Source organism: Aquila chrysaetos, chromosome 9 (genome assembly GCF_900496995.4).
Source record: "Aquila chrysaetos chrysaetos chromosome 9, bAquChr1.4, whole genome shotgun sequence".
Classification (NCBI taxonomy): Eukaryota; Metazoa; Chordata; class Aves; order Accipitriformes; family Accipitridae; genus Aquila; species Aquila chrysaetos.
Window position 1 is genome coordinate 11,252,059 of NC_044012.1, and position 20,842 is coordinate 11,272,900.

Below are 20,842 nucleotides of genomic sequence, written 5' to 3' on the forward strand. Positions count from 1 at the left end.
CAGTCACACTTGAATTGCATGTCTGCTATAAAAATGCATGTTAAAACATAAGAAAATAGCTTATCTGTGTTTTCTGTATTCTGGAGTGTATTGAATCTACTATGTGGCATCACAGTGGCAGCCCAGTTGTATGCATATGTATATATTTTAAATAAATAATTTGAGTACTCTAGAGGGCATTTTCTATTGCTAAACCATCTAAAAACTGATTGGGATATCCTTCATATGGAACCAGGCCAGTAGATTTCAGAGCCTCTATTTAAAGCATTTGTTATTAGTTTAATAAGAGAGTCATTCTGTCATCCCCGTTTCATCTGTTTGTTTGTCAACAGTTGTATTCATCTTTGAATGAGATGAAACTGTACTACTGATGATTGCTCTTTCATACACAGAGCAGTTCTAACATAAAAGTATACTTACTTCTCTGGTTGGTTTATTTTAGAGGGTTTCTATAGCTGCTTAGATTACAGTTGTTGTGGATTCTGAAATTCTGAGCTATCATATTGCCTGTGAACATAATTTTTTGTTTTCACTGCACTTTTTGTTGATATGACTTAGTCGTTTTCATTGTTGACTTTTTAACTTTTTATCCATGAGTTTATTTGTCTTCAAACTGAAATATTCCTTTTAATATTAGTTTTTCCAGCAGCATCTTTCTGTCAGGATGACCTCCTTAAACACCTGTGGACATAACTCTTGATTGTGTTTGGAGATAGTTCTAACACATACTTGTTCTTAAGTAGCATTTTGAAGTCATGCATTGTCCTAATGACATGCTTAATCCACTTGAACTGTAGCTAGAGTGTTGTTTTCTGTGATTTAGTTGCTTTTTCTCAGGAACAAAGTCGTGTTAGGTATTGTATAATCCAAATTACAAGTTACTGTGCATGCCTAAAAAGTTGACTTTCTCCAGTTCCTATAAACTTCAGTATGTCACCTGCAGAGATGTGGCAGGTGTAGAGATGTATTTACATTCTGACATCTGGAATAGTTCTGTAACTTAGTGCAGAGTTAGGGTTTTTTTTTTCATTAGTATAAAACAAGCAATTTGCTAGAAATTTTATTTAGATTAGAAGGTGTGCACTGCTCCCAGTGTTCTTATCAATGTCCATAGTTGTGATAATTTAGTTTCTTATGTTGAGATGGGAGTTTATTGTACATGTTCAATAGAGAATCTGGTTTTATATTCCAACTTAATTGGTTGCTAATGTTACAATATTATAAGACAATTATATGTTATTTACATTTATTATTTCCTTTTCAAAAAAGGTGGGAATACATTCCCATCTTAGTATCAGCAGCAGTGTTGCCAAATAAACATAACCAGTAAATATTTCAGCAGAATGTTAAACTGTATTGTTGTTCTTTCTTTAATAGGTCCATGATCAGACTTCCTGTTCTACAAGATGTCCCAACGTGTGTTGGAATGGTAACTTCAGTACCACCTGAGAGCTTGGAGTATGCCTTTCTGTGAAAGGTAGGGCAGCTTCTGTTCAATATTTTTTGTGTATTTCTAAGGTTTTCTTTTTATTAATCTTATTGGTTCTGCAACACTACAGAATCTGAGTTATGCTTTTAGCAGTATCACCTCTAAGTGCCAGAACTGATGTTATTTCATCAAGCAGTAATTTCTTAAAATAAATGTAGATATGTTCAAACTATGATTATTTGTGAAGAAAATGAAGCTGTTTCTTCAGGCATCATTTTCAAAGGTTTTACTCCAGTTGAACTGAGAGCATGACCATACTATTTGCTCCCAGAAATATTTGGAGAATTCAAGTTTTGTTTTCACCATAATACCTTGCTTCTGTGTTATGAATGTAGTGGAAGAGCCTTCTTTAAAAGGTCTTGCTATTTCTGGAAGGCAGTTCTGGCCTTCAGGGCCTACCAAAATATGTTGCCCAGCCTCAGAATAAGTTTGTATCTGGGAATTGAATGGCTTAAATTTCTTGGTCTCTTTAAAGGAAAGCAAAATTAAGTTCATCATTCTGTGGAGATGCATTGTCTACCAGATTAATTTATAAAGTCCATCTCATAAAGAGATTTCTGGTAATAAATATTGGATGTAAAATAAGAACAATAAAAAGAAAACCTTAGAGAACCATTCAATATTGCAATAAAGCTGACTTACATTATCCCTGTAGGCAAACTCCATGCTCTAGAGGTGGTACTAATGTCCCCAACTCTCAACACATGTTGGAACATCTTTGTGGAGGAGGAAGTCATTGATCAGTGAGCAGCATCCTCAAGGATCGTTTAAGGGGGGAAAAGTAAAAGGTAATATTTTCTAAAATATGTTGAAATGATTGTTCATTACGTTTATTTGGCAATCCTGCTGCTCATACTAAGGTTGTAATGTTTTCATTTCTTAAAATTATTGAAAAACCTCATAAACGTCACTTTAGTCTTTCCTTCTCCCATGAGTTTGAATTGCATTTGTTAGCCTTCTTCATGTTGCTGAGTCTGCTGCATACAGAGTCCAGATTCTACTATAATTCATTGGTGATTTGACACTTTTTTTTCAGTGCTTGTAATATGGAGAGTGTTGGTCTGTGGTTTAACCAGTTTTCCAGTTCTGCAGTGTCTAGTGTTAAATGAAATAAGTCACAGCCTAGTGTTGCAAAGTGTTGAACTGGTACAAAGACATTCTACTAGTAACGAAAGGGTATTTGTTTTCAAGGAAGTAGCTGCAATACTGGATGTTGTGCCAGATGAGGTACCACCATCTGTTCTTGCACAGTGTAGAAGTGCAACTTTAATATCAACTAACATAAACTACAGCTATTTTGACAAAATCAAATGACCATGTCTGATCTGGATAAATTTTGTTGTGGGGGACGATTTGGTGATGCACGGATTTGGTATTAATGAATGTGGCACAACGTCCTGATCTTGACAACTTTTCCTCTAATCCTGGACATACACAGATGAAGGTGCTGACATTTTGAAATTCAGGTTATGGTCTTTGGTCTACCCTTCTGGTATCCTTTATAATTTTCTATATTGTTTGTGCATATCCTTTCCGACTGACATGGCCATCCCACCTCCTTAAGATGAGGCCTCGTGTTGAGCTAGTCTGCCTGGCATCAGGCTTGTAGTGGATAACTGTGATACCTCTTCAGACATGTCACCAACAAGACTTACAGTGTCAGAAAGATGGTTTCTCCGGAAAAAATTTGCCAAAATGTCTGCATTATTTGCAGAAGTTGCTTTAAAAGAACAGAAGCATGTAGGCAAATTCTTATACTTGGTATTCCTTTTAGTCCTTGTGTGGATGTGATTGAGAGAGTGTTCTGTTGCTGCGAGGACTATGTTACGGGATGCTGGCATCTGTGCCTCCACATGTGTTTGTCATCTCTGTTACAACAGTTCTTCTCCATCTCTGTCTCACCTGGCATACTGTCATAAACATATACTTCTTGTATTTAAGCCTGAGGTTTGTATTTAAGCCTGAGGTCCTGTAATGGTTTAGTATCTCTTGATCTTGGGCTTAGCCCAAGAAGCACATTCTTCTAGCCTGCATGAAAACAGGTAGGGGATAAATCCCCAACTAATGACTTCTCTATTGTTTTCTTAAGGACTGTTACTGGTGTCATTGCCATATTAGTTCTTTCTCATCTGGTCCCTCTAACAATCTCTTTTGATTTGACTTTGTAGTGAGTAACCAAACACAAATGTGCATTGAGGCATGTACTATTATTCATAAAAATAGTGAACATATTTTCCCATTCTCTACAGTTACTCTGTGTTTATTCTTGAATGTTCCTGAATGTCTTTGGACATGCTTATTATGTTGTATTGTATTTATGTTTTGAGAAAACTAAGATTAAAAAAATAATCATATAACTGTAATCTGTATATTCTCATTTGACTTGTTGAGACCTGCACCTATTTCAGTTCTCGTCCCCTCCTCTGTCTTTTACATTTTCCTCGCACTGTTCAGTCGCTGCAGCACAGATTACTAGGGTTACAGGGTAGGATCTGGATGTAGTTCTCAAAAATTCTTTGGCCTTCAGTGCCTCCCTTTTGATAACTTCAGCATCCGTCCTTCTTTTAGGATATACACATGAAATTGCACACAAGTAATCTTAAAGAGGAATTATTAAAAGAGAAGGAATTAAACATCAAAATTAAGGATAACATGTTTCCTTAGCACATTGAGATTTTGATTTCTTTTAAAAAAATTTAGGTATTATACAGTTTAGTTACAGAAAAAAGATAGGGAAAAGATTAATAGTAGTAGCTTCTGTTCCTTCAGAGTTTATGTTCTTTCTGTCCTCTCTAACCAGGTTCTAAGGCTTCCTTGCCGTCTGAATACCAAGTGTTCTCTTCTTCTAGATGCACTGCTCATATGTTCATGCTTCCATGATTTGTGGCAACTCCTTCCACTTTCCAAACCTCCACATACCTGTGCATAATGTTGTTTGGTGACTGGCTTGGTTCTGTTAGAGGCAAACCACTGAGGATAATAAAAAGACTCGTAGGGATGATTAATAGCTACCTTTCAGCTGTTTAATTATCTAGCTTAGAGACAGAATTTTGGAAACTGGATTGTCTGGTTATATATATTTTAGGTCAGACCTTTTCTCAAATTAGTTCTTTCTTTTTGCCAAAAAGTATGAATTATGTGTGGGTTTTCAGACTTACCCACCTGGTTGAGAATTCTTAGAGAAGTGAAGGCTTTTTTTTTTGGTTATTCTTACATGGCTTTCATCACAAAACAGTAATTGTATAAGTACGGTTAAGTAGCATTCTTGAGAAATATTTTTTCTACTTGATGAGTTTTCTTGTCCTGCCCTGAATCCCACTGACTTGCCTAAGAGCTTCAAATCAGCATGGAAAATAGGATCAGACATTTTGGCCTGGGTTACATGTAGATTTTTGCATGGATACAACTATTTCTCTGGCTCTGTTGTGTTAAAATAATAATACCAACATGACCCCCTAGAATGGAGCTATTTTTCTGGTTTTCCATTTACAAGATTTAGAGATATCAAATGAAATTAGAAGGTAAAAGTTCAAAACAAGCAAAAAGGGCTATTTTTTTTTTGCCACGTGAGTAGTTAAGTTGTGGAACTCTTTGTTTTAGGATGTTGCAGGTTCAAAAAATTACTTGAAAAATTAATGGAGAAAAAAATTCCATCCTGCCCTAATAGAGAGAAAGGTAAGATCCTCTAACTTAGGATGGTTCTAGGCTGTATATTGTTGCATAGTTATCACTGCATGCTTTTTTTTTTTTTTTTTTTAGTAGTCTTCTAGCAGCATCTGCCACTACTGCTGTTAGAGAAAGGATGCCAGACTATATTACCCAGTATAGCTTTTCTTAAGTTTTTATACAATTATGGAAATACATAACTATTTGGTATAGTATAGTTTGTACTGAATAAGTTAAATCCACTAGAGTACCTGGAACAAGCTTTGAGTGGTTTTGTACCAGTGCGTTCACAATACAGAGCTTATGAGTCTTAGTTGAATCTTACTTTGCTGAAATAATTCGGTTGGCATTTACTTCGAAGGGAGCAGGAGGAGAAGAGAGTATTAAAATTTGTGTAACATTTATTCAGAATTTTTATTCCTTTATGTTACATTACAATAGTATGGCTGGTTATCTTTTTTTTCTACTGTGTCTTGCAATGAAAATGGCTATGTATTTTGAGGATTTTAATCTGTAAGTTTGGGATTTATTAATTTATTTTTTAAGAGTAACTGATGTTTCACCAGTTTCTCAATTTCACAAAATGCTTCCTGGGGAATCATCTCAAGGTGGGTAGTTCTGAAGAATTATGGAACAAATACTACACCCAGCAAGTCTTGAGTTCTCAAGAAGACTATCTTGCTTTTATCCAGAAGCTGGCTCATGAAATAATTTTTATCCTATGAGAGGAGGAATGTTCTTTTACAAACAAGCTCACTGAAGTAATTAACGTAGGGTCTTCCGTTATTTTGTAAACAACAATTACATGGTGATAAAAAGTCACTCTCTTTAACAAAGTCAGTTTATTACATATGAAGGTGAGCTGGAAGTATAGTGTATATCAGATACTGGTTTACAAAATCTTTGCCATTCCAGTTCAAGGCCTGTTTGGAGCTGTGGAATATGTCTTGGCCATCGGCCCCCTCACAGAGGGGTGCTGGTTTGTACCTGCTAGAGGGAATTGTTTACCAAATCTCAAAGCACTTGGCACTGATTCTTTCTAGTTTGGCAGGAAGCACTCCCTAGCCTGTGGCTTCCCTAAACACACTCCAGGTTATAGGTTCCTCAGAGGCGCCTGCTCCGACAACTTCATTTGGATTGGCTGTTTTTGTGAAGGTAGCAACTAAAGTTTTTTGGTTTCTCCTTTCTTTGTCCTGTCTTCCAGCACCGGATAGGCTTAACAGTACAGCAAGTCAACATCTATTAAATTATTTATGCATTTAGTTAGTAAGACTTAAAGTGAAGCTTCTATTTAAAGGACTGAAAACAGAAAAATTACAACTAGAATTATCATACTGTTTCTTTTGCCTGCGATCACCAGGTTGTCTTATACCCCTAAGAATCTCTAATCCTAATCATCAGAGCTAGTTGTTTGCACTATTGCTCTGTTTAACAAGCTTTTCCTTCAGTTTTTAATACCTAAAGTCTCTCTGGGGCTCTGGTAAGCCCCCCCCCAACACAACCCCAGGGTATTTTGTACCCAAAAAACCTCCTGAATTTTTTCTTTTGTTGTGTTCCATCCCCCCTGTTCTCTAGCTTAATATTTAAGATTGGGTTTTCCCTTTGATAGCAATATGAATGCAGTATTGATGGATTACTTTGTAGGCTGAGGACACTGCTATATGTCCCACCTGATTAGGTTGGGACAAGTAAGTTCAATAATTGCCATTTACAGTTCCTCAGGATGCCAAGGGCCCTTAGTGCATTAAAGTTTCCCCGTTGCGTTTAGTCAGCCTGATAGTTAAATGCTGTTGCTCAGTTTAAAATTATCAATATAATAGTATTAGACAAAGCACCTATTGCTTTCTGTTGATTTCATGACCTGCTTTCTGGAGAGACCACACATGGTGTGTCTTAGGACATACAAAAATTGCTTGTCTAGTTTTAGAAGGTGAACTGCTCTCCCCTTTCCCCCCCAATTTTTTCAGCTTTTAGTCTCCAGAAGTTCCTGTATAGCGTAAGTCTTGAACTGTCACTACTTAACTGATCATGGTGTATTTAATTACATGTAATTTTACAGAGATTAAGGTGTTCTAAATATTTCACTGCTGACACCTACAGCAGAACTATAAAATCATCAGTTTCCCTTATGCTATTGAAACGGAGGAATGGAATTGCATAGTTTGGAAGGCTGCAGAAATTCAAGTGGTAGTTTTTCCAATACCTTGCTTTTCCTGATGGGAAGGATTGCAGAGGGACTTAGGCATGTAAAACTGTGATGGTTCTGTTGGGATAAAAGAGGAAGGGGGCTTGAGCCTAGAATTGTAGATGGAATCCAAGGCACAGCCTAGTACTTTCTGTGCTATGGGGATGAGGTAGGTAGGTAGATATGACCAGATGCATCTTTGTTGCATTATTCTAGATCTGATGCTGTTGAATGAGGTTAAATAAAAGTTTAAACTTTTAATGTCCCAGATTCAAGGGGGGTGGACTTTTGTGATTTGTTTCCATCTTGTAGTATGCAAGGCAGCTATAACAGCACAAGAGGCCTGGACCTAAGAAGTCTGGTTCCAGTTGCATCTTGGGCCAATATTTCATGCACAGAATTTAAAGTTTAAGAAGTTGCTCCTGGTTTTAAGACGATAGCAGAGAGTGCTTTCTGCAGTTCTGGCTGACCTGTGATTAGGGCAAATAGAGACTAATTATGCACTCTCCTAAAGTTTCTGTGGAAGGACAAGACAAATTCAAGCCCTAAATACATGCTGTTTTAACTGTTTAAAACCAGTTCTTCAAGGTTTTTCTGTTTTAAGTGTAAACGTAAAGAGATTTTATACAGGCACTCAATAATTTATCACATCAGTAATCAGAGTCAGACCTAATGTTTTACAAACAATTTTTTTTATCTTTGATCTCAATCCTGTCAGTCCTCTTAAAGTATAAATTATTAAAGTAACTTTTTGATTCTTTGAGAGCCTTTCTGCAAAGATAGTATTTTTCTTCTGCTTCTCAAATAGGGCAGTATTCTTCTTATGATTTATTTCAGTTTGTTTGATCAATAAAATATAATTAAACTTTTAAAGTGCAGCAAAGCCAATACCTTTCAGATAGCTAAGCAGATGATAGCAGTCTTCAGAATTTTCACTTCTTGGGACCAGAAAGTTTTCAATGACAAGGTTTAGGTGCTTTTATGTTTGTAAAAAACAATCTTGTGCTAGTGACACATATGCCAATATCAGAATAATATTGCTGAACGTTTTTTCCCCTTAAGGTTTTTGGGACTTATACAAGTTCTAACTTTATAGAAACTCTATTGCAATATCTCAAACTTTAAAATAGAATATAAAAATATTCTAACACTTACACTTCCTTTGCATGCTGTCTCATATACTGTAGATCTTTATTAAATGCTGATTGAACCACGGTTTGCTATTAAAGCTTCCAGACAGGCAATTAAGAATTAATATGTAGGCAGGCTTTATTGCATTGTTCTATAAGTGCTTGGCAGATTAGAAATTTGCTTACTTTGGGGATATTAATTTGTGATCCTTCATATTTTTCATATAGGATAGTGTGACTCAACTGACTGCTTTAGTAGCATTTGATGCCTCTGAGGATGTGTTGAACCGGAGTCCTGCCACAAAGAACTGAAGTGTTCATGCAATCAGTCCTGAATTCTTGATGGTCTTGTACAGTTCTGGTGTAGTAGAGATCTGGCAAGAACACTTGAATGAAGAATGTGACCTTAGTTATGTCTTTAAAAATCTAAAAACTCAAATTCAAGTGGAGAGATTGGTTAAAATTATAGCTTGGAGCATTGCTTTGCTCCGGCTCCATTTTTGTTGTTATCCTTGATGATGTTTTTATCATAGCTCTAGGAAAAGTGAAGAATTACATTGCTAAAGTAATTTTAAAGACTTGAAGCATACACTTGTTATAAAAAATGTCCAAATTTAACAAATATATAAATCAAGCAACTTTTTTCAAATTGCACATTTCTTGATGTTTTAAGTGTATGGCTCTTACTGCTTTAAATGCAGAATTTTGGTCACAAAACTACAAGTTAAGATGGCCACGTTATCAAACTTAAAGCACAATAAGAAGATTACCTAAATGACAGAAACAAGTTCAAATTTTTAACAAAAGAGAGATGATAGCAGTCTGTTGATAGAAATGAGTTAATTTTTTTGTTTAATCTTAATTTTTTCTTTGGGTTTTGTGTCTCTGTACGTATGTAAGTGTATATATTACAACTTACTATTGCAGTGATCAGATGGTGCAGTTAAGACCAGAATCCAGAATGCTAGTATCTAAATATCTGTAGATGAAGCCACTGTTCAGTGACTTGGTTAGAAAGATGGATAATACATTGAGGATATTTGTGTTTTGTGATACAATTAAGTATGTATAGTATTATAAAATATATTTATATATACACATTTCTTAAAACTATGAATTATATTTCTTTTCTCACTTCATCATCAGTCTAGGGAATCTTGCAAAGGGAAGAGAAGCCTTTCTGTATTAACACTGTGAAAAGTAATTATGCAGACTAGAAGAATATCTCAGGAATTTCCTATGTAGAGATCAGCGTTACTTTCCTTTGATGGCAGACAGAATTCCAGTATGCTTTCTATAAATGAGAGTGGATGAAACTCAGGAGGAGATGTAGCAGTGAACAAAAAAAATACTAAGACTTCAATATAGAAACATATGATAATTAACAGTTTCTAGCCCTTTGCATAGGTTCAGTTTCTACTTGGCCTTTTCTCTGAGTAGCAGAAAGCAAAAAACCCAATCTCTAAACAATTTTATCAGAACTTTTCATAGTCTGTCAGCAGATCAATAAGGTGGTGTGCATGACTGTTTATGAAATTGTAACTAGGCCAGCCTTTCCAAGTGTAGATGAGATTGTTGTTTCAGGAGCACATTGGTAATTTTCCCATCCTTGCCCCAAGTATAATCCAAGTATTTAAGTAGATTGCCAAATCTTCATGTAGTATACAGCTTTGGAATGCACCCTGCTTCTGACATCCTATGCTAACAGGATTTTGACTAATGTAATTTAGAGCAGGGAAGATGTGATGATGCATCCACACATGATGAATGTTGTGCATGACAAGTTGCCTTTTTAAAAATTTATCTTTTTGTCTTGTTGTAGTCTGGTTTCTTGACACTAATTCATTTTTGGGGAAATTTGTTTTGTATTCTTTTTTCCTTAGCCTGTTTTCCAAAGAAAGCTAGTCTTAAGTGATTGAGCAGTCTATTCGCCGTCCTTCTCTCTCCCTTCAGGTAACTTTTGAATCCATTGATAAATCAGCAGCTAGATAGCCCCTCCGTGTGTCCCAGTTGAGAGGGAGATCAACTGTTTTTTCCTTTTCTTTGCTCTTCTGTCTGGTTGGCTGCCAGCCAGCACTCTTGCACAGACTGGCCAGGCTACCCTCAGCGTGAGCTGACTGTGCCCAGCTAGCAAGCTGGACAAATACGGACTGGGAGACATGCCAGGGGGTGATCCAAGATGTCTGAGGGAACTAAGGGTATTGTGCAGTAATAAGGAGCATGAGAGGAAGTTGGAGCTATGCAGGAGGACAGGGATCATAGTCACTCAGGTTGGAAGAGAACTTGAGTGGTCATCTGGTCCAACCTCTTGCTCAAAGCTGGGTCAACATTAAATTCAGACAAGGCTGCTTAGGGCATTGTCTGACTGAGTCTTAAAAACCTTGAAGGTGGGAGAGTCTACAAATTTTTTGTGCAAAGTGTTCCAGTACTGAATTATGTTCATAATGAAGAATTCTTCCCTATATCCAGTCAAAACCTCTGCTGTTTCAGTTCATGAATTTATTTCTCATTCTTCTTCCAGGCATCCTCAATAAAGAGTCTGGCTCCATCTTCTTTATAACCTCTCCCCCAGTCCTTCTTTTCTCCAGGATAAAGAACCCTCAGGTTCTCCTCATATAGGTCATACGCTCCAACCCATAAACATCTTGGTGACTTTTCTCTGGACTCAGGTTTTTCTCTTTCTTGTACTGGGTGACCCAACACTGACTGCAGTATTCTAGGTGTGGGCTGAGTGCGGAGTGAAGAGGAATAATCACTTCCCTTGATGCATTGGTTACTGTTGACCTACCACTTTGCTGTTGATACAACCCACTGTGCTGTTAGTTGTCCTTGTTGCCAGGATGCGCTGCTGAATCCTGGTTAGCCTACTGACCACCAGACTCTCATGTGCTTTCAATCAGCGCTGCTACCCTGGTAGGCAGTCCCCAGGCCGTCTTGTTGCAGAGACTTAGTCCATCCCAGGTGCAGTGCTTTGCATTTGTCCTTGAATTTCATGAAGTTCCTGTTGGCCTGCTCATCAGGTCCTTCTGACTGGCAGCCATCTGCAAACTTGATGAGGGTGCTTTGTGTCTCCTGCTCCGGGTCACTGAGACAGATGTTAAAATGGGTAAGTCCCAGGACAGACTCCTAAGGGACTCTGTTTATAACTGACCTCCAGGTAGTTTTCTGGACTTGAGAATATTGTGTTGAGGGATTTCAGGATTAGAGAGTTGCTAGGATATTGCAGAGACTTGATGAAGAAGAGGTAGGACAACAATCTTTAGGAACCAGGCATCTCAGGGAATGGTCCTTTGATTATGGATGAATTTCTGAGGAGCCGAATAGGTGAAACAAGCCATATAATGGTTGAATTTACTTAGAACAAAAGTCTTTAAAATTAGGAAAACCTTTATTGTGAAAAACACAAGATGGTGATAGTTCTTTATTGTGGAAGGGTTGTGTGTGCTCAGGGAAGTTGGGTAGCTGTAGTTACACTGCTGAAATTCAAAGAATTATCATCTTAACAATTATTCATTCATACCATTACCTAGAATACTTGGCAGAATTTTCCATCTCAGACCTCTTTTCTGGATACTAGTTAATTAAATTTCCCTTCTTACTTGCATTTTGTCTTTCAGACTAGGGTTTTTTGATTGATAGCTTTGCTTACACATGTTTGCATAATAAAATGGTGCATGCTCAAATAGGTCTTGATATTGCAAGTCTGACTTGCACAAATAGCTCCTACCAATATGAATAGTCCTACTGACTTCAAGGACTTAATTTGCACAAGTAACAGTCGCAGCACTGGGATCTTAATGCATACGTCTGCTTTCCGTTATACGTTCAGCTTTCAGCAACTTCAGCGGAGTTCCATCTCTATTACGGAGGATGAATTTGGCACCAAGAAAGATTTAATTTTTTTTTTCGTGATAAAGCAAAAATCAGTTAAAAAAGCATGCATACATATTGCTGAAGTCCTTAAGGTAACGTGTACAATGTGGAGTGAGTGATGGCTTAAGTTAGTTTAAGAGAAAACGACTTCAAAGAATCATTTAAAAAATTAATACCAGAAATACGCGACATCGCGGATTGAGCTCTGGGAGGTGTGGGAATGCTGTCCTGTAGTGATGTAATAAAACACACATTTAAACAGGCACTGCAGATCAAAAAACGCAGAAGAGACGGGGCGAGGGAGAGCTGCAGGAAACATAATCTTTTTCACACAGCGTGGCCCAAAACCAGCTGTAAGAGCCGTCCCGACAAGCAGAATTGAGAGCAATTTTCACTTTGGGCTGTGTTACTTCCACGCTTCCCGACAGGCCAGCGACGACGCGCCTCCTCCCTTCGCCTCGCCTCCCCTCGCCTCCCCTCGCCTCCCCTCGCCTCCCCTCGCCTCCCCTCGCCTCCCCTCGCCTCCCCTCGCCTCCCCTCGCCTCCCCTCGCCTCCCCTCGCCTCGCCTCGCCCCGGCGACCGGCAGCGCGGGGCCGGGCGCGCGGGGCCGCCGCAGTGCCCCCTGCCGGCGGTGGCGGCCGGCCCGCCCGCCCGCCCGGCCGCGCCGTGATTGAGCGGCCCCAGCCCGGCCCTGACAGAAGCCCAGGGTGATGCTGAACGCTGCCAGTTCGTCTCAGATCACATCGTTAAAATAACAGAAGTATACATCCATGTAAGACCACTGCTCACTTGTTCGTCTTCATTTTTTAGACGTGTGATGGTTTCTTGCTCTTGAGTTTGGCCAGGAAACGATAGGAATGCTTCACAGAACAAATACTCGTTCTTAAGCCTCTCAGGTTCGTATTTGCCGAAGGACCCCTCCCGCAAACAAAGACTACTTTCGTAATTAGCCCTTCGGGAAACACTTTCCAAAATACTCTCAAGCAAATTTCCTGCGGTGTTTTGCGTACCCGTTAACATACCACGAACAAACATATTCGCAAACATTTTTAAAAGTCTTGTGTTCATCCAGTGGAAAACTGATTCAGTGTAATCAGAGTATTTACTCTTGTATGGTGGGTCAAATCCAATAATCCATAGAAGATGAAACTACTGATTTGTTTATATACAAAATATATATATCTCCGTCTGCACGCGCAGTTTTCTATCCAGAAAACTGCCGCACTGGGACTACTCATATATGTGTCTTTGTAGGACTATAGCTTAGATTAGTGTGTATATTCGTATATATATAAATTTATATCCAATACTAGCAATCATTTTGATGAATTTAGGAATTCTTAAGTGTTACCCGTATTCTTGTTTCTGTAGCTTAGGTGTTTTTCAAATCAGTACATTAGACTGCAGAGTGTTTGCTTTTCGTATAAACTCAGCACAAAGTATCAAATGTCCAAATAACTACGAATATGTCTTTTAGCAGCGTTTGGGGGACAACGGGTATTTTTAAATAACTGTTGTTAATTTGACTTAGTTCTTCATATTCAATGAATAGGGTTTTTTTTCTAAAGAACTTTTATTAACAGTAGTATGCCAATAGTGTAGGCTAAAGTGTACAACAGTATGCTTTGGGCTGCAGCCTCATCTCATTGACACTGAAATTAATCTGCACTAATGCTTCTGAAAATAAAGGAATTGGTTTTTCTTGTGTAGAACAACAGAACTCAAATTGTCTCATACTCTGTTATGCTTTGTTTTAATATACTAGGATAAACATCTGTTCTTAAACACTTTCTAAGTGGTAAAAAAATTGGTCTGATCTCTCTTTCAAACTTAAAAGTGTAGTCACACTTTTCAAGGGGTCATGAATGTATCACTAAAGCTACATAAAAACACTGTCACTTATTTTTCTGTTCAGGAAAATGAAGTTATAACTATGTTCTTTAGAGGGGGGTTTTTTTGCGGGGTGTAAGCTAATTCTATTTTGTTTTTTTTTTTTGCTTTAGCTAAAAAACTAGGAATTACTGATGTGCCAGCTGAGGTGGTTACTTTTATTTCCCACGCAACACAAAACAGATTAAGAACAGTGATAGAAAAAGTAACAGTGATAACCCAGCACCGAATGGAATCGTACAAAGTAAGTGTGCAGAGAAAGGTATGTTATAGAATAATGCAGTGTGATGCCGTTTTTTCTTAGCACATGCTAGGTGTTCTGCATTCATTCTTTGTGCAAAGCATGTTCTAATCACTGGTTTGTCTACCTCAGCAAATAGAAAGTGGTGGGATGATAGCAGTGCTTGCCAGATCTGTCTTCCTCCTCTGTGACAGAATTTGTATGTAGAATTACGTTTTCACCCTTCTGTGCTAAAGTGTCTAGTGTGGAGCATTTGTTAAGCTATTTCTGCTCATGCATTGTGACTGACTTTGATTGTTGATGTCTCCTTTTTTTGACCAAGGTAACCATTGATTGGATCAAAATTGCTTCAACACATAGGAATCTGTAGTAACTTTACATGTCCTTGGCTGTGAGAAATAATAATATTTTACAAAAGCTAAGAATTTGTTGCAAACCAGCAACTAAAGAATTCAGCTGTAAATTCTTCACTGTAATTAAACAATGGTGTTCTCTTTAAAAAGAACATTTCAAGATAAAATGCTACTCTGGGTTCCGTTGTTAGTGAATGTATGCTTGAAGAAAATTGAAACAACTTAGATACCTTAAACCGGGGGAAAATTTAAATAAGAATCTGCAAACCAGTTTGAAATTCAAATAAATCAAACATCTTTATTGATAAATATGAGATATCTTTTTTGATAAAAGAAAGATGCTAATAGTTGTTAAACTGGTGTAAAAACAAGATGGCAATAACCGTAGCTGTGCGTTGTGTCTAAGCTGTGTTCAGATTTCTTTAGCATATATATACATTGAGTAGCTCTGGTTTGTTTTTTCGCTTGATTTTGGGGTTGCTTTTTTTTGTTTTCCTTGGGAGTGAAAGCCTGGTCAAACAGCTTTGGATTGTATCTTTGCCCACCTGTTTTCCAAACCTGAATCACAGTTGGACTAATTATATGTGGCATTTGCAAGAAAATTATCCTTGGGATCTGTGACTAGAATCAACATTACTGTGACAGAAAAATGGATTAAAAAAACATAAAGGCCACTGTGCCTGTGTATTACCTATGCTTATATCTTTCCTTGTGATTGATGGATGTATTCTACTATATTGGACTAAAAGTAAAATGTCCTTGTTTCTTTCCAATATTCTTCATCAGCTTCAGCAGTGTTAAATCCCTCCTTCTTCCTCCCTAGGATGCTGTCTGAGAAGACAACACTTGGCTTAGTCTGTTTTAAGCCAAAGATGCATTTAAAATAATATCTTAACAGATTCTTAAAAAAAAAACCTTAGTGTTGTCTCCGATTGAACCATAGTAGCATTTTCATTGTTTTCTGCATATTTCTTGGTTAATGGTTTTCTTTCATTTCATAGCATTGCAGTCAAAAGGAAGATATTAAGCAGATAAATGAGATGGAAGTAATATGGATAACTTATTTTTCTGACTGACGTTCTGAGTGTTCCCCGTGCAGCTTGTGTCATAAATTCTTCTTGTTTGTTGGGTACTAGGAAAGCTTGTATGTTCTTACTTGTCATAAAGTTCTTCTATTTTAATTGTAATTAGAGGCTTCTTTTCAAATGAACTTTTAGCTTTAATGCTTTATAATGCTGCATCTTGATCACGTCTGTTACTAGTTCAAGATGAGTACAAATACAGGAATTGCAGTTTATAACCATGCTTATATCCTATATCTAGGATTGTTCAGTAATAAAGGTAAGCATCTTAGGGGTTTTTAATCAGTAAGTCTGTTGGGTTTATTGTTTTTTAACTCTTTGGTGTCTCTGGTGCTGATAAATCAATCCTTGTTTTTTTAATTTGCTTAGATATTAATTAAATAATCAGATTGTAGCTGCATTATTAACCATAGGCTGGCTTCATTCTCCTGAGCTTAAAAAAAAAAAAAAAAATTATTGTTAGTACAATGGAAGGATTTTAATCTATAACACCTATTCTCTTTAAATGCATAGTCTTGATGAAAATGCATGTTTTTCTAACACGTTCTTATTTTACAGGATGATGAATGGTATGAACAAGCTACAGATGTCCGATCACAGTTAAAGTTTTTTGAACAGTTGGAGCGTTTAGAAAAGCAAAGGAAGGATGAACAAGAGAGGGAAATCTTGCTAAAGGCTGCCAAGGTATCTGTTTTACTCTTTTTTTAAAACTACTTAACAATTCATAGTCTTCAAAAAATTATTTAGTTTTGTGAAATCTGTTTCATAAACACATTTTGTTTCTCATAACAAAAAGATACTACTGTTGTGACATCACACCTTTAATTCATTAAGTCATCCTATCTTATCTATGATGACTCTAGACCTACCTGACTGGAATGCTCCTGCATTTTCAGGATACAGCTCTGAATTTGATGAATTCTTGGGAATATAGGAGACAATGGCTAATATTTTCAAAATACCTTGGTGAAATAATTTTCACAATTGTCTTTGAAATTTAATAGATGCCAGGGTTTCTGTGCCATTTGAAAATCACAGCCTACACTTCTGGTATTTAAACACAATTCAGTAAATTGTTACGGATTGTTTTTGAGGCTTTTTACTTCTTGATTTTTTTGAAGCTTTTTACTTCTTGAGTTTCTAGATTTTTATTTTTTTTAAAACAGTTTTGTTATTTGTTTATTTTAAGTACTGTGTGTCCCAGTTGGTGTTCCAGTCACCTCTGTATAACTGCATTATTTAATTGATTCATGCCTGTCTTCAGTTAACTATCAGTTCTTCTGGACTCATTCCTTTCTAACTCTAATTCCAAAGAGTGAATTTTCATACATGCAATAGAACAAACTAAGACAGTATTGTTTCAAGAGCATACAGGTCAAACTGCAAATAAGTTTATCCCTTAGTTATCTCAGTTGTCATTGCATTTGCATTTTTGTCAAATTATTTATTGTATATTCTGAAGAGATCATGCAGAACAACTCAATGCTCAATTGTACTACTTAGCCTCCTGGTTTTGTGCCATTACTGTTCACAAATTGAGATTATTTTTTTTTTTTTAAAAAAACCCTACCCTTGCTTATTTCAGAAATTTGTTTTTCAATTTGGCTACTTCAATCTGTCCTGTTTCCATTTGTAATTTATAATTGTTCACTTTGTTAAATATTCCACAAAATTCCACATAACATATATACTCTTTAAATGTTTAGATGAAAACGGTTTTATTGTTTTCATTCTTAATGCTTATTTTTAAAAAATAAAGAAATGCTTATATATATTTTTTTATGCTGTTTTCTCCATTCAGTGTATCCTGCTGCTGGTTTGTTACGTTGGTTGGTTTTTTTAATGGACATTGAGGAAAATACAGTAGCTTGTAGTCCTTAGTTCAGAAATGTTTCCCTGACTGCACAAAGCCTTATGCAGGCTGATCTGAGTCTGGGTTAGATGACCTCCTGTTGTCCCTTCCAACCCGAATTACTTTGTGATTTGATGTTGTTTGGTTTTTTTGTTTTAGTCTTGAATAATATAAACTCCCGTGAAGTCAAAATTTAGGAAATAAATACATGATCAACAAGTTTGATTCCTATAGATTATGGAAAGAACAAAGTAAAGAACTCTACAACAAACAAATATTAAAAAAGAGTCCTCTACTTGATTTGAAGAAATTATCTTAATGAAAATAATGAATGTATAAATCAACATCATAACCAGAAAGTGATAGGAGACAGCTTGGCATAAATACATGGTATACTAGAAAAATATATGAAGGTATCAAAAAACCAGAACCAAACCACAAAGTAGCCATGGAAGAGGTAAGTTGAAGATATTGCAAACCTTTGGGAGGTGCTTATGCAATGTTGTGTTTTAAGTGTAAATGCCAATTTGGAACTGAACTTACACTGATAGCGTCTTTTCTTTGTGGAGCGTTCAGCTGGCTCTCCACCATTCTGTTCTGATGGATTCACGACCTATTGCAAGACTTATGTAGGACATAGTTTGGCAAAATATGGTCAGATTACAACTTTTTATTCTAAATAATAGATTGTTTGTGATTTCCTTAGAATCTAGGTTGTTGCTCAAATGCAAGATCACCTGTACATTAACAGCCATTAACTGTTGAGGCCTTTATTCTGAATTCGTATGTACTAATTCTTTACCCAGGATTTAGTTTTTTCCTGGTCTTCTATGAACTTGCCTAGTTGCCTAAGGAGATCTAAGTCTTTGTGGAAAGGATGCAGTAATTGTAATGATGCAGTTATTAAACGGACACAGTTAAAATCTGCCCTAGCTGCCCTGATAAATAGTGATAAACATCAGTAACCATTTCATGTCTGTTTGTGGCCTGCTGATTGGTATTTGTGTCTGCAAAGGAGGTAATGATTAAACTGTCTCTAGAGACTGAAACACCCTCTATGCAAAGACATTGTTTCCCGATCATGGTGTCTTTGTCACCTTGACAGTGTTGTGTCTTTAAAGGTTAGAAAACTTGGGATTTTAAAAAGAAATTTCTGTTTCTGCTTTTTTCCTTATAGATGCTTAAATCTAAAATGCAGAAATTTTTTTCTTTTATTTATAATTGCAGCTTCTTAATGTGCCTTTTAGACAGAGTGATTTTTTTTTATCTTGCATGTGTTTTGACATGTTATTTGGCAACGTGTTTTTAAAGTTACTCAGCAGAATAATTTTAGGGAAAGTTTCAAAATTGCCTGCTAGTGGTACTTCATCTATTGTCGAGTATGGAAGAGCGTAAACAGGTTTAACTTGCACAGTGAAAATTCTATTTTAATTATTTACACTTTGGAGCCTTGTTAACAGCCAAAGTTCAGGTTTTGACAAAGAATAAGGTAATGAAGGAAATGTTTTGGGCATTCAAGTGGATGGTATTAAATAATCAACTTAACATCAAAATAATAAACTGAAAAGATGATGAAAAATTAAGGAATAGATTGAAATGAAAGTGGAGTCAGCGTGAGTCTTTGGGAAGTCTTGAAACCAATTTTGTAATTTTGCATTAAAATTCAGTAAGAAAGATATGTAAATGATGGTCAAAGAAAGTGTCGAGTTTGCAGGGTTTTGTTGTTGTTTTGGGTAATGGTTTGGTTTCTTTAAGAGGAGAAAAGAAAACAGTTGACACTAGTGTTCTCATTGATCTGCAACCATAAATTCAATTGTTACAGTAAGATGTGATTGCAGAATTCGTAAGCACCCAGATGGGGTTGGTTTTGCTTCAGGAAATGTTTTTGGGAGAATGAGAGATAAAATGAGATGGGGAGATAGAAGAAAAAAAAAATAGGTTTCAAAAAAATATTTTAAATTTTTGACATTCTGAGAAAAGTCATTATCCAAGTTAAAAATAATTGTGAAGCTACAAGAGTATCTTTAAAGCAAAATAGCAGTATTACTTGGCTTGTTAAATGAGAGAATATTACAAAATCTTATGTCCCATGCCTGGGAAATACTTGAGAAATAGAAACTTCATACCACAAGCTTAGAAGAATAATGACTAATGTTCACATTCCAGTGAGATATTTTGGGAGAAGACAAACTTCACAGGAAAGGAAAAATCATAAGGTATGCTATAGTAGCAATGCAATATACAGTTTCTTTTTAAATAAAAATCTAAAAATTGAAAACAAGACTATACTGTGTCAAGAGCTAGCATGATCTCTTGTACTTTGGGGATCTCTGCATCATGTTCCACAACGTATGTATACCAACTTAGAACATACAGCCCAAGGCATTTCTGTAATTTACTTCCTAGAAATTGTTTTTAGAATCGACGTGTTTAAAGACATATTGGTCCCCAATACTGTGAGATCAAGTCAAGTCCTGCTGCTGGAACAGCTCTTGTTTCAAACATCCAGGTAATATGATGTGTCAAATACACAAGCTGTAGAGGGAGAGACTGCAGCTGCCTTGATTGTCATTACTTTTGGTTATCTTCATGATACGTGAATAATAGGGTAAAATAAAAACGGCACAAGGAAGGGGCCATCTTGTACATAAACACATATGTAGAGTGCAGTCTATTTAAAGGAGATATTTGGGAGAGTCAACTCTTCACCCTCGTTTGTTTTCCCAGTAAGGACCCACTGGCTGTTGTTTCAATGTGTGTGCAGAAGCGGAGATCTTTTGAATCTGTCTTTGGTGACTGGTATGGGAAATTGCAAGAAGAGCTAAGGAGAGTCTTAAGACTGCAGAAAGGTCAAAAGCCAGACTAAAATCACTTGAGGAATTTACCTTTACATTTGACATGGTGTGTGTTGTGTGGACTTTCTAAAAAAAAAAAAACAAACCCACCACAAAACAAAGCACAGGTTTTTCTATAGTAAAAGATGTGTTCCTTGCTGCTTTCATAGCTATTTCCAAAACCTGGAAAATGTGGGTTGTATGTGTCAAACTGAATGAAGTTCTGGTTCTGGGCTAATTATGGGA

General features: G+C 36.6%; 1 protein-coding gene across 1 annotated transcript in view; it reads left to right on the forward strand.

Moving 5' to 3' along the window:
- The window catches only part of LOC115345659 (transcription initiation factor TFIID subunit 4-like), a 151,797-nt gene that overhangs the window by 53,236 nt on the left and 77,719 nt on the right, over nt 1-20,842 (forward strand). Inside the window, exons 11-12 of the mRNA XM_030024824.2 lie at nt 14,348-14,478; nt 16,469-16,594. Coding sequence (XP_029880684.1) covers nt 14,348-14,478; nt 16,469-16,594 — 257 coding nt within the window. The remainder of the gene's footprint in view (nt 1-14,347; nt 14,479-16,468; nt 16,595-20,842) is intronic.